This window comes from Danio rerio, chromosome 17, assembly GCF_049306965.1.
Source record: "Danio rerio strain Tuebingen ecotype United States chromosome 17, GRCz12tu, whole genome shotgun sequence".
Taxonomy (NCBI): Eukaryota; Metazoa; Chordata; class Actinopteri; order Cypriniformes; family Danionidae; genus Danio; species Danio rerio.
Window position 1 is genome coordinate 23174398 of NC_133192.1, and position 13103 is coordinate 23187500.

A 13103-nucleotide genomic window follows, 5' to 3' on the forward strand; every position below is an offset into this window, starting at 1 on the left:
ATATATATAATATATGTGTATATATTAAAGTAAATGATAAATTAAAAGAGAGCATCATTTCATTCAAAAAGAGGCCTGTTTCATATGGCTATCACTACCATTTGTCTCATTCTGCCAGGATTCAACCATCCATTGCATGTCATTTTTGAAGGACAAAGACTGGGACAGAAAAAAAGAGGGTTTAGTTAGAGGGTGGAAGTGAAATAAACACTAGATCTGGTACTGATACTAATCTCAGGTGAAGGTCAAAGATCTTTATTCACTGTGAGATGGCAACTCCAGCTCTGTGTGTTCCAGCCATGAGTCACAGGTCATAACCCTGATCACAGCCACTGACCTCAAGCCTGAGCAGAAGCCCACAGGCGGGCCCTCTGCTCCAGTGGCCAGGTCTTGTGGCCTGCAAAAGCTGATGGACTGTTAAAGGAATTAGTTCAAACAGGCTTAAAGGGATAGTTCACTAAAAAATGGAAATATATTCTCCCTCAAGTTGGTCCAGAGTGTTTTTTTGTTTTTGCTGTTTAGCACAAAAGATATATTTATTAGTATTAATATTTGGTAAACATTGACTTTAATGGCTACCAGTTTTCAACATTCTTCAAGACATCTTAATATTGTGTTAATAAGAAAAATTCAATTTAAACAAGTTTGAAACCCTTTACTCAGTTTGAGTTTTCAGCGAACTATCCCCTATTTATTAGGCAATATATTATTAACATGTTGGTATGTAATTTTATTATTATTATTATTATAATTATTATTATTATTATTATTATTATTATTATTATTATTATTATTATTATTATTATAACTAATATTAGAGTGATTTCTGAAGGATCATGTGATTCTAAGGACTGGAGTAATGAAGATAAAAATGTATCTTTAAAATCACTGGAATAAATTATTAAATTAAATGATAAACTACTTTTGAACAGTTATTTTATAGAGCAATAACATTTCACAATTTTATAATTTGTACTGTATGTTTGATTAAATAAATGCAGCCTTGTTGAGCAGGAGAAGCTTATTTTAAAACATTTAAAAATCCTACTAACCCCAAACTTTTGACAGGTAGTGTAAATAGATATATAAGTTTAGAGGTAGGGGTTCAGATTTAGTAGTTGTTAATGTGAGTACAGATATATTAAATGAGAAAATGAAAGACTGTAAAATAATTGTAACTACAATGATATAATTAAAAGTGTAACTTTTTTTACTTATACAATTCCTAGTGTTTGTTTGAAGTATTTATTTAGGAAATCTAGGTTTAGTTATTGTGATGACCACAAACACTAAGGGAAATAATATGAAGATAAAATTTGTTAAAATTGAATAAGCTGGAATTTGTTACTTGAATAAAAGCAAAAATAATTACATACTATATATATATAAATATAAATATAAATTAATGAATAATAAATATGAATTCACGACTCCCTGAAACCAGACCCCAGTTAGAAACCTTTTTTTTTATTATTATTTTAAGTTAAATATGAACAAAATTGTACAATTATAAATTTAGTGTATATAAATTTAAGAGAATTTGACCACTTCTTAAATCTATAAGTCATTGTTTTGACGTTTAAGTTTCCCTCGTATTTTGGGATGGTCAGTGATGTCAGGTGTGCTGTTGAACTAATTTAAAATCTAAAAGCACCCCACTTTTCTTAACTAAGATCTAAGTGTTCGTTTCTTTGTCATCTTTACCTGCTGCTTTGAAAGTCTTTGAGAATAAAGCCTCCTCTGCTTCTGTGTCATCATGATGTCATTGTTTCCTTTTTTTATTGGTTGGCTGGCCCTAAATCTGCTACGTTCCCTCCGGGTTGTTTCCTATCACATGACTCTCTCTCGCTCTCTCTGTCTGTCTTTCTCTGTCTCTCTCTGGCCAGCAGGCAGAGCGCAGGAGCTTTATTGTAATGAGAGGATTCCGTTACAGAGGTGAGGATCATCCTCTCCTCCTGCTCTTCCCACAGGTCTCTACCTTTGATCTGTGACCTCTGACCTCTCAGGTTAAGCCATGCTCTGCTAATATGATTCTAATATGATAACAGTCTCCTTAACGAGGACTAAGGGTAAGTGGTGACTTTGGCCACTTGGTTTAGCGTGGGCCTACATCTGTGTGTGTGTCTTTTTTAGCTCTCAGAGACCACTCAAGACCCTCAAACAGTCTTTGAAGTAAGAAATACAAGCCCCTTTTGACTGAACAGACAAAAAAAATGGATGGATATTCTACAGTGGTGTGAATTCAATCCGTGTAGCATTTCTGTATTTTTCTTTACAGACTGAATAAAAAAAGTGTGTGTATGAGAGAGAGAGAGAAAGAGAGAGAGAACAGGCAAATTTGTGTTTGTTAAAAACCACACATTTATTCATTAAGACCACACACACCAAAAACCGCACTTAACCAACCCCAGATTATCAATTAAAGCAATCAGCATGTCTTTTACTTCAAACGGGTGCTTTCAAAGTCAAGCGCTAATGCCTCAAATTGCCATTTTCCCATTCTGTCAAATTAAATGTACTGCAATGTTGGGTGGTTTTCCCTTTATAGCATATATCTAAAATGTCACATTTGTTAACCTGTAATGTTTGTTATGCTTTTAAAAGGCACTTAGTGACTCTCTCACTCGGTGAAACAGAACAAGCTGCGGTAAATGTGTTAAATGATTACGGAGACGTAGAAAGACGCTAGCATAACAAGGCTGTCGACTGCATTTTTTTTTTCTCGTCAAAAGACAAAGCACACACATGCCTTTCTAAAAGGTGCTTTGAACCAAAACAAAAGCGCACATACACACACACATACACACACGCACAGACACTCTCTTCTAGTGTAGCAGTAGCTTCTGCTGGTTCACCAGAGAGCTTCTTTGCCCCTAGTGCAGTGCTAATTACTCAGTAATGTAACGACACTTCTTTTGAAGAGCTGTTTTCTCTAGCACCAAATCTCCTTAAAAGCCTCCCCAGGGCTCTGTGGGGCCACGGAGAACCACAGCCGTGCTGGAGGAAGGGCTCGGGTTACTCTTTACACCCAGAATGATGCATCATCCGCGGGACGAAGAGGCACCAGAGTCTCCTTCCACTAACATGGAGCTCCAGGACACACATAGACACTCTGATGATGCTGTTAGCTCCGAGACGACATGAAACATGAAACAGGAGACCCAACTAATGGTTACAAATATGTTCCCTGTAAGAAAAAGATCTCTGGTGGGCCTCCCTAGTACATATACACACTTTCTCTCTCTCTCACTCACACACATACACATCTGTATTGTTACCCAGAGGTGATGCTTTATGCAGACGTCTCTCTAAAACCAAGTTTCTTGTTTACTAAAAACAGCCTCAGTCAAGTGTTCTCCAGGGCATTCGCAACATAAACCTCATCTCTTTTACTAAAGTTACCTCATTCAACTCGTTTGGTTATTTTTAACAAAGTTACAGCCTTCCTGTAGCTCAAATAGCAGAGAGTGGCTCTAGCAATGCCAAGGTTTGGAGTTCAATTCCCGGGTAAAGCTAAAACTGATGAAACGTATATCTTCAATACAATTTAAACATCTGCCAAATAGGAATGCAGGTTTTCAGTAATTTGAATGTCTGACTTCCTGGATTAGAATGAATATTAGGCATATACATATGTGAGATGAGTCAGGTTTCAGTCACCTCATCACTCAGGCTGTCTGTGTAAAGCACAGGTGCACTGACTGTCCTCACACCTGACTGACCTCTGCCTTCCAGTGTCTATAAATCTCCCTAATCAGGGTTTTCCTTCCATCTTCACTGATTACATCACTGGTGATGTGTAGGTTTAGCTCCCGGACTAATTTCTTCCCAGAGATGTTTAAATGCATACTTTAATACACACGTCTTAAAATGTATATGCAAGTGTATATATATATATATATATATATATATATATATATATATATATATATATATATATATATATATATATATATATATATATATATATATATTCAGTGACCAGCATATATGAGCACATATATCTCTCATTTAAATGAATGTTTTCTATAGGAAGCTTTATAATATCATCTTTGTGCATATGCATTAGATTAGTCAGTATACTGAAGCCAAAATATGGAGCTAAGTTAACTAAATAATTTATGATAATGGTCCAGAAATTTGTAGCCCAAATTTATATGTTGGGGAAACATATTAAGTAAACATTTTATAAAAGTAAAAACAATCAAGAGAAACAACAAATATCTCAACAAATTTTGTAGTTTTTAGTAAACAATTTTTCACATAGATTTAAAAGTACTTTCTATTTCTAAAGATGTTTGGTGACTAAAATATTATTTTAATAAATATGTCCATTTAATAAACCTGTTACTAAAATATATACCTATATTAACTGAGAAATAAATGAAAAAAAAAAGTCTGTTGAAAATTATACCCAGAGAGTATAAATATTTTGGGAAATTTGTCCTGACATATATACACAATCTATGTCAAATATCTTAACGGAAAATATCGTTCTTAGAAGAAATTCATACGTTCTCTATCCATATTCGTTTATCTCTAACTTCAAAATACACAAGCTATATTTAAATTTTGATAGTGTTATAATGTACATGTTATATAAAGTTTGGGACTTTTAAAGTTTAGTGTATATAACACAAACTTTACATTATGTAACTAAAACCATACAACATTTTTTGTTCACACTTTATTTTACTCAAACTACTACTGCTTATTAATAGTTGGAAAGGTTGTATTTGGGTTTAAATATTAGGTAAGATTGAGGATTTAAAAAGATCATAGTAAGTAGTGAGTACTAATAAAGAACCAATATCTTAATGATAGGCAGGTAATAAGCCAGTAGTGGATAGTGGGAATTGGTACTTACCCATTTCTGTTTTGTTTTCTTGACAAAAACAAATGACAATTGAAATTTTATATATTTAACATGACACTTATTTTATTTCAGTTTGATGCCAAGTAAAGCAGATCCTTGATGTTTAAAGATAACTATAAAAAAGCATGTTTCTAAACTCCCAACACACAATCAAAGTCCCCTTATAACAAGTCATTTCACTTGGCGGCCGTCTTTGAAACGCCTCTCTGGCAGTATGTTCGGTCATTGAATAGGGAAACATTAAATTCTCCAAAACTGTTTGCCAAACTTATAATTGAATTTCATATTTGGAATCATCAATAAAAATAAACAACAGTTGTCTCTTTAGTTTCGTTTCTAAACATAAGAATCACACAAAATCTGGAGAATCTCACGTCTGGTCCGAGCCCCTCCTCTGGAGTATCATTAGTCTATAACGATTTATGATTGGCTTCTGTACAAGAAGATGAGCTTTATTCGCAATATAGCGATCGATGATTGGATCCTGTACTAGTAGGCGGGGCTTTATTCACCATATTGACCATTATACTTTTTCCCATTTAAAATGATGTTACACGTCTTGTGCATTCTATAGTCTTTGATGCATTGTAGCTTTTGTTTAAAAAAATACAAAACAAAGTTACAACTTATACAGTCTAACTTATGGAAAAATCCTCAAAAATGTGTTATTCAAACAGCAAATGTTTACTTTTTCCTCTGTCGGTTTGTATTAAATCACTGTTAAGTTAGCAAGTGAATGCTTGATCAACTTTTACAATATGAATCTGCACAAGTGAACGAGCTAATCTGAGCATGTGGCTGAGAGAAAGAAAAATCAACAGAGACCCACATGCAGTTGTTAGAGCTGTTTAAGCGATTGGGCATCACTTCTTGTGTGTATAAGCATGTTTGTGTGTGCGTGTGTGTTTGTGTGTGTGTTTGTGTGTTACTGGGCTGCTTAAAAGGGGTGAGTGGGCTCTAGTGAATGGACATGTTCATTTATCCAAACCACAAAAGGGTCTTATGTTAACACCAACCAGCCGCAGTGACCTTCAGTTTCCCTCTTTCACAGCATTCACTTATGAGCAACAGACCAACACACACAGTCACACACACACACACACACACACACACACACACACACACACACACACACACACACACAAAAACACACACACAAGTGAATGTTTAAGTACTGTAAAACATTTATGAAAGAGAAATCTCCACCATATATCCCATGGGTGGTTCTATAAATCTAGGTACATTCTAGTGTCCATAATCATAAATTCTTGACTATATTTTTAATTTGTGACTCAAGCATCACAAGAGGTTAATTTTCATATCATTCATTCTTTCATTTTGTTTCTTTTTGGCTTTATTAATCAGGGGTCACCACTTATCCAGCATATGTTTTACATAGTGGATGTCATTCCAGCTGCAACCCATCACTATAGGAAATACTCATACACTCTCATTCACACACATACGCTACGGACAATTTAGCTTACCCAATTCACCTGTACCATGTATTTGGACTGTGGGGGAAACTGGAGCACCCAGAGTAAACCTACGCAAACACGTAGAGAACACACTCCAAACTCCACACAGAAATTCCAACTCACCCAGCCGAGACTCGAATCAGTGACCTTCTTGCTGTGAGGCGACAGCGATACCCACTGCGCCACGCTGTATGTCATATATAATATATTTTCTGCAAAGAATATCCTGGTTTCTTGTAGACTGAGTTTACACATTTAGTCCTTTCTTATTGTGTAATATGTTTTATATACATACATACACTCCGTTAATGTATATCGTATACTTGGCTTTAAATTTAAGAAATTATTTCTCTCTGATGAAATATGGTCTTACAAGAGGAGTTTCAAAACCTGCTACCACATTTTCAAAAGGAACACAGAATTTAACACTGATCACGCAGGGGGTTGTTTAATAGTCTTTCTACCATGATTTCAGTGGTGCTGTGTACTTAGCAAATTGAGTTTGAAATTGGCAGTTCTGTTTTGATACTCTTGTTTTTTGTTTTGGCAAATTCCTGAAATGTATGTACTACCAGTCATAAGTTTGGGATTAGTGACAGTTAAAAATACTTTTATAAGAAGACTGTTCTGCTTACCAAGGTTGCATTTATTTGATCACAAATACAGAAAAACTGTAAATGTTCTGATTGAATGTAGTTTTACATTGTATTCATACCTGCAATTCAAAGCTGAATTTAATTTATCAGATAAATGAAGCTTGGTGAACAGAATACTATAGTTTCATTTCAAACATTTTAACTGTAGTGTGATAGAAGCGAGCCTTTAGTCATCCTGTAATACTCTTCAGTCTGAACTAAAAATGTCTGAGCTCATCCCAATTAAATCATCCTATATAACAAACAACAAGAGTCCATTTGTCAATGTATGTGTTTTAACATATTGTAATGTGGTATTGTTGAATAACTAAACTGTATTTTTATATTATCTTTACTTTTTATTTGTTATTATAAGTCATGTGTTGCGGACCTCCTGGCCAGATCACCCTTATAAATGAGGCCTTGATCTCAATGGGTTCTCAATCTGCTTAAATAAAGAAACATTTATTAGATAATGCCAGAAAGAATTTGACCAGTTTTAATCCTAAACGTTTTAAATGCTAAAATCATCCGATTATTTAGAATGGGGTGTTTACCAGAATCACCCCTTGCATTTCTGTTTGTTCACTGTCAAAATAACTGGCTGACCAGATCATTTAAGAACGACAGCAACAGCACACGATAGCCCGATCTTCAACCCCGCTGCTCCGCAAACCTTATTTTCCAATTTACTGGAAGACACAATGGCAGGAAACCTCCCCCTTTTTAACCCTGGCAAATCCTCCTGAAGAAGCGAGATGCCATGTTGAATTAAGCTGTATCTGCATCAGAGATGTTCGGGCCCGCCTCATTACAACTAATTATGAACCAATTAGAAACATCATTTAACTAAACGAGCAAATAATGTTCAGGATATTGAGGGAGGCTGGCTGTGCCTCTGTGGACTGCAGCAAAAGCCATTACTAAAATTGTAGCTCTTAAATAGAATAATGACCCCCATCCCACCCCTCCTCTTCCAGGATGCCAAAAAAACAGGGTCTGAAAGAAAGAGACAAAGAGTCAGCGAGTGCAGATGAAGGAGTAAAGCGAAGGGCTCACACAACTGTTGCAGCCGCTGTATCAATACGGTCATATTTTGTGTGAGAATGAAGCCCTTTTGATGGATTTGTTTATTTGTTGAGTGGTTTTAATGTGTATTTAAGCTTTTGGAACAATGCAACTGGATTTTGGGAGAAAAATTTTATTAATATGTATTTTATTATTGATTAGTATTTCATTATTTTTAAGTTATTTTTCTGTGTTTACAGAATTGATTTTTTAAATATAGAATTTAGTCTTCAAAAATATTAGCAAGATAACATCTTTAACAATAATAATACCTGCAATTTTTGTTGTAAAACAGCAGATTTAAATTGAACAACTTATTTTAGGATAAATATACCACACACACAAACATTTGCACCTTACTTTTTCTGCAAATAAATATTAAGTGTTATAAAACCCTTTTAAAATAGCTAATAAATTTATATATATTTTTAAACAATAATCCCTGAAATCTAGTAATATTATACAATTTTTATCAAATTTATACATCACACACTGTGAAAAATGCTGGGTTCCATGCAATTTCTTTCATGTTGTCCCAACAAAAATCGATTAAGTTAACTTAATTGTTTTTACTAATTTAAGTAGATTGAATAATACACAATTAAGTTGTGCCAAAAAACACAAGATTTATGTTGATTCAACTCAGTTTAATTAAGTAGTTCAAACAAGCAGCAAAACTATTTTTGAGTTTATATGTATATTTGTTTTATTCATATTTATTTTATATTTATTTCTTTTTATTTGTAGTTTTTTGTATTTATTTGTACACAAACCAATATATATATATATATATATATATATATATATATATATATATATATATATATATATATATATATATATATATATATATATATATATATATATATATACACACACACACACATAATATATATATACCTTCATAATAGACTACAATAACTTTTTTCTTACTAAATAATAATTGTATTTTTACTTTGTTTTTGTATATTTAATTAAACAGCTTATCAAAAAAATATATATTGTGATATATATTGTGTTGTATGTACACTGTTCAAAATATTGTTCAAATCTTATTTTTTCAAAACAATAATCCCTGCACCTTGTGCTATTAAATCTAAGTATAAATAAATCCTGAGCAGCTGTAGTGCACCTCTAAAAACGGCTAATCAAGCGCTTTCTTGCATCTGCACAATCAATGTGAACTAATGGATAAATGTGATCACCTTTCATCTCTGAGAGAAAAGTTCAGCCGACTAAGATACTTTTATACCATGATTATTGATTTTGCTCAATATAATGGACTTTCTTTCTACTTCCCAATGAATGAAGTGATCAGCCTCTTTGGATTGAAGACATTAGGAAAGCTAAGCAGTTTTTGTCATGTGTGGCTATAGAAATTAGATCTTTATCTATCTATCTATCTATCTATCTATCTATCTATCTATCTATCTATCTATCTATCTATCTATCTATCTATCTATCTATCTATCTATCTATCTATCTATCTATCTATCTATCTATCTATCTATCTATCTATCTATCTATCTATCTATCTATCCTTTCTATCTATCCTTTCTATCTATCCTTTCTATTCATACATGTTGTAGTGTGTTGTGAATGATGCCCAGTCTGAAGCGCTGCATCAATGAAATGTTGGACTCTGTCGTACTGAAAGTTATCTCAGAGTGCATCTGGAAATTACTAAGTGGCTTTATATTTAGTTATTGTCTGTGGGGGATCCAAACATAATTTCCCTTCGGCTCCTCCATTAAGATTTGATATAAACCAGAATCCGTTCAGACTCAAGCTCCTCATTCGAGCCATTAGTCTACAGCCGCTCACGTGGGGCTCATGAGTGATGTAGAGGCCAATCAGAAACATGGTTATGTTTTCCGTAAATTCATTTAGGAGAAAAGCAGCTTCTGTTAGATGCTGTTTGTAGTGAGTGACAATCATGGCAAATGTCCGTCCAAATACAGCGCTGCTTCATTATTGAGCAGTCAGACGTTCAGCTGCTGTTTCAACAAAATACAGACACACGCATCGCAGGACAACAAATCATTAGCTAAAACATGGGCACAGTTTCCAGATAGCATAAAGTCAGACATCAATATTGTTAAAAAAATACTTTTTGTTCAAATTGGAGGAACATAAATGTATGGGGCATTTTTTTTTTTTTTTGATTTAGCACTGCTTTTAAATTAATAGACCAATGTCAGTTCTGATATTAGAAGAATGGAAAAACATTTCTCTCTATCTCTCTCTCGCTGTATTTATATTGCTCTCTCACTCTTTTTCTCTCTCCACACTTTATATATAGTGCCCATTACCTTCCTCATAAATTACATCCCAAACTGAATTACTCCTGCTTTTCGCTGTGCCAGGCAAGTTTGATGAATCCTGAGGCACAACACATCATCTCAACAAATCTGCTCCACACTGTCTTCCACCTCTTCAAACCACTTCAAATCATTTTCATTGCCGTGCTATTAAAATTTGTAATTCACACCTGCCATTTCACCTACAGATGGGTGTGTGAAGCAGTGAATGGAAGCGTATGTGCCTTTTTTTACGTGGTGAGAAAGCGCCGAAAACCCACGGGATGAAATTTACACGGAAGTCGCATAAGTTTATGCTCGCATGTGTGTGCTATGAGCGGTCTGACCTCTGGTCTGAGCTGTCAATCAAACAGACAGCAACAACAGTATAACTAGCAAGCCAGGAGCTTTTCTTCATCCTGCCTTTAGGGAAGTCACTAATGTTTCGGGGACTTTTTCCGCCACTATTTGGTTAAGAAAGACGATTTTTTTAATGATTAAAATTTTAAATCTCAGGCCAAACAAAACTTGCATTTATGTGTGGCTAAAAACTTTGTTCTCAAAGAAAGTCAACAATTAATAAAACAATAGAAAAGATGTTTGACATGTTTAAAATGTGCCTGCATTTCTTTAAAAGTAAGCATTCTATTTACTAATATTTGTGCATTTGTTTCTCGTGGGATAAAATGCGTTATTTAATCTTCAGTCAATATAGGCTAAATTAACATATTTCGACCTGGCTTTCAAACTGTTGTCATCATGTCGGAAAAAGTAGCTACTTGTGTGTGTTGATAATGAACTTTCTCCGTGGCTGGTATAGAGAACATGGAATCAGTGCAATAGGACACCACTACACCCTTTGTAATTTGACAGCGGGTGAGTCTTATCAGATTGCACCGCGAGCACTGTCATTCTTCACTGCGGCTTCTCTGAGGCCCCGCTGCGCTTTTGACGTTCCGCTTGTCTCCGAGAATCTTTGAATGCGTGTTCGTGTGACAAGCAACATGTAATTATCCCTAATTGCGAAAGCATCAACTGGGGACACTTTACATGACCCAGTGTCAGTGTAACACAAATGTTTGTCTTGAGCTGAAAAGTAAACGAAATAGAGAACCCTGGCTGGCAGTCTATATATATATATATATATATATATATATATATATATATATATATATATATATATATATATATATATATATATATATATATATATATAACTTCAATAGTCATATGTTATATGGTTGATCGTGTAGGCATTCTGCCATTGTGGTAAAACTTATTAAAAAATATATGTATATAAATAAAGACATAATATATATACAAAACCACTGCATTTTTACAGTTTGCAAGGCTGTCATTCATTGTGTATTTTAAAGACCTAAATAACAAATAAATAACATACTGCATTAAATAGACAAAACATTATTAAAAAATAATTGTTATTATATCAATGAAGAATGCTATTTGCGAATTTCAGGTGATTTCATCTTAAAGACAGGGATCGAATGATTACATTTTTATTTCAATGCTTCAATCCTCATAATGTGTAAAACTGGTCAATCGGGGGACATAAATCTAAATAAAAGTACAAAATAATCATTATACACATGGTGTATTTTATAGGACATATACAGAACCGTGTTGCTTTTGTGTTTTACACGTAGACTCGTTTAATTGCTGCATAATAAGAAATATATTTTTTTCATCAAATAAAGAGGTATAAATAGACATGAATATCGTCAAACATAGTTTAAATGTGTATTTTGTACGTCTTAGTGTGTGTAATAATGTGTCATCCTTTAGCAGGGATTTTTCATTGTGCGCAAAAGTTAATATTCAATCTTGTTGTAAAGATTGTATAGTGGTAAAGCTGGTAAATTACTTCCAGGATAATACAGTGGGGTAGGAAAAGCGATGGACCTCGGAACCGGCACCCGGAGCAACGAATTTTCTCTGAAAACGAGGGGCATCCCAACCAAAGTCTGCGCCGATGCGTGCGCCATGTTCGCAGCTTCAAGTTCTGCAGAGAGCTGCCGCTTCCATTTGTTTCGCCGGTTCTGAAACCACGTTTTCACTTGTGTCTCCGTTAACTGCAGGCTGGAGGCGAGACAGGCTCTCTCGGAGCTGCTCAAATAGCGTTTCATATCGAATGTGGACTCGAGTTGATAAACCTGACTCCGAGAGAAAACGGTGCGCGTTTTCTTCTTCGCGGAGTTGTTCTGTTTGTCCGGCCCGTCGCGTTGTCTGTCTTCAGAAACGGGAGACATTTGGCTACACGCTCGCCCCTGCTCCTCTTTGTAATCCGGTAGTATGGATGGTGTCAAATGCGGCCGGCGGTCGATCCCATCTTGCACAGGTAGAAGTCCCTTTGTGGCACCTGCAACCAATGCGACACACAAACACGCACACACACATACACAAATTCTCATTATGAAACTGTGCTGTAAAATCACTGCTTAAAAATAACATCCACCCAGACGTATTAATAGTTATATAAAGCGGCCATGCTTCATTGTAAACAATATGCATGAATAATGTGCCTATTAGTGCATTTAATAAATTGTTGCAAACACGTTTATTTTTAGCATGGCTGAAAAAGTAGTTTAAATTCCCGTCCATTATCAGATTCACTCAGTGTTTTTTTTTCTGTTAGGCTAAACATTGCCATTACTCGATACTTTACACAAGAGTTCATTAAATGTGAACTCTGACTGTTTGATCGACTGTTGAAAGGTTACAAGTGCTC

General features: G+C 34.6%; 2 protein-coding genes across 19 annotated transcripts in view; one reads left to right on the forward strand and one right to left on the reverse strand.

Annotated features, from left to right (window-relative positions):
• The window catches only part of ikzf5 (IKAROS family zinc finger 5), a 260811-nt gene that overhangs the window by 208934 nt on the left and 38774 nt on the right, over positions 1–13103 (forward strand). The gene's annotated exons all lie outside the window — the stretch shown is intronic.
• The window catches only part of hmx2 (H6 family homeobox 2), a 1736-nt gene continuing 819 nt past the window's right edge, over positions 12187–13103 (reverse strand). Inside the window, 1 exon segment of the mRNA NM_001115098.3 lies at positions 12187–12734. Within this exon segment, the coding sequence (NP_001108570.3) occupies positions 12187–12734 (548 nt within the window).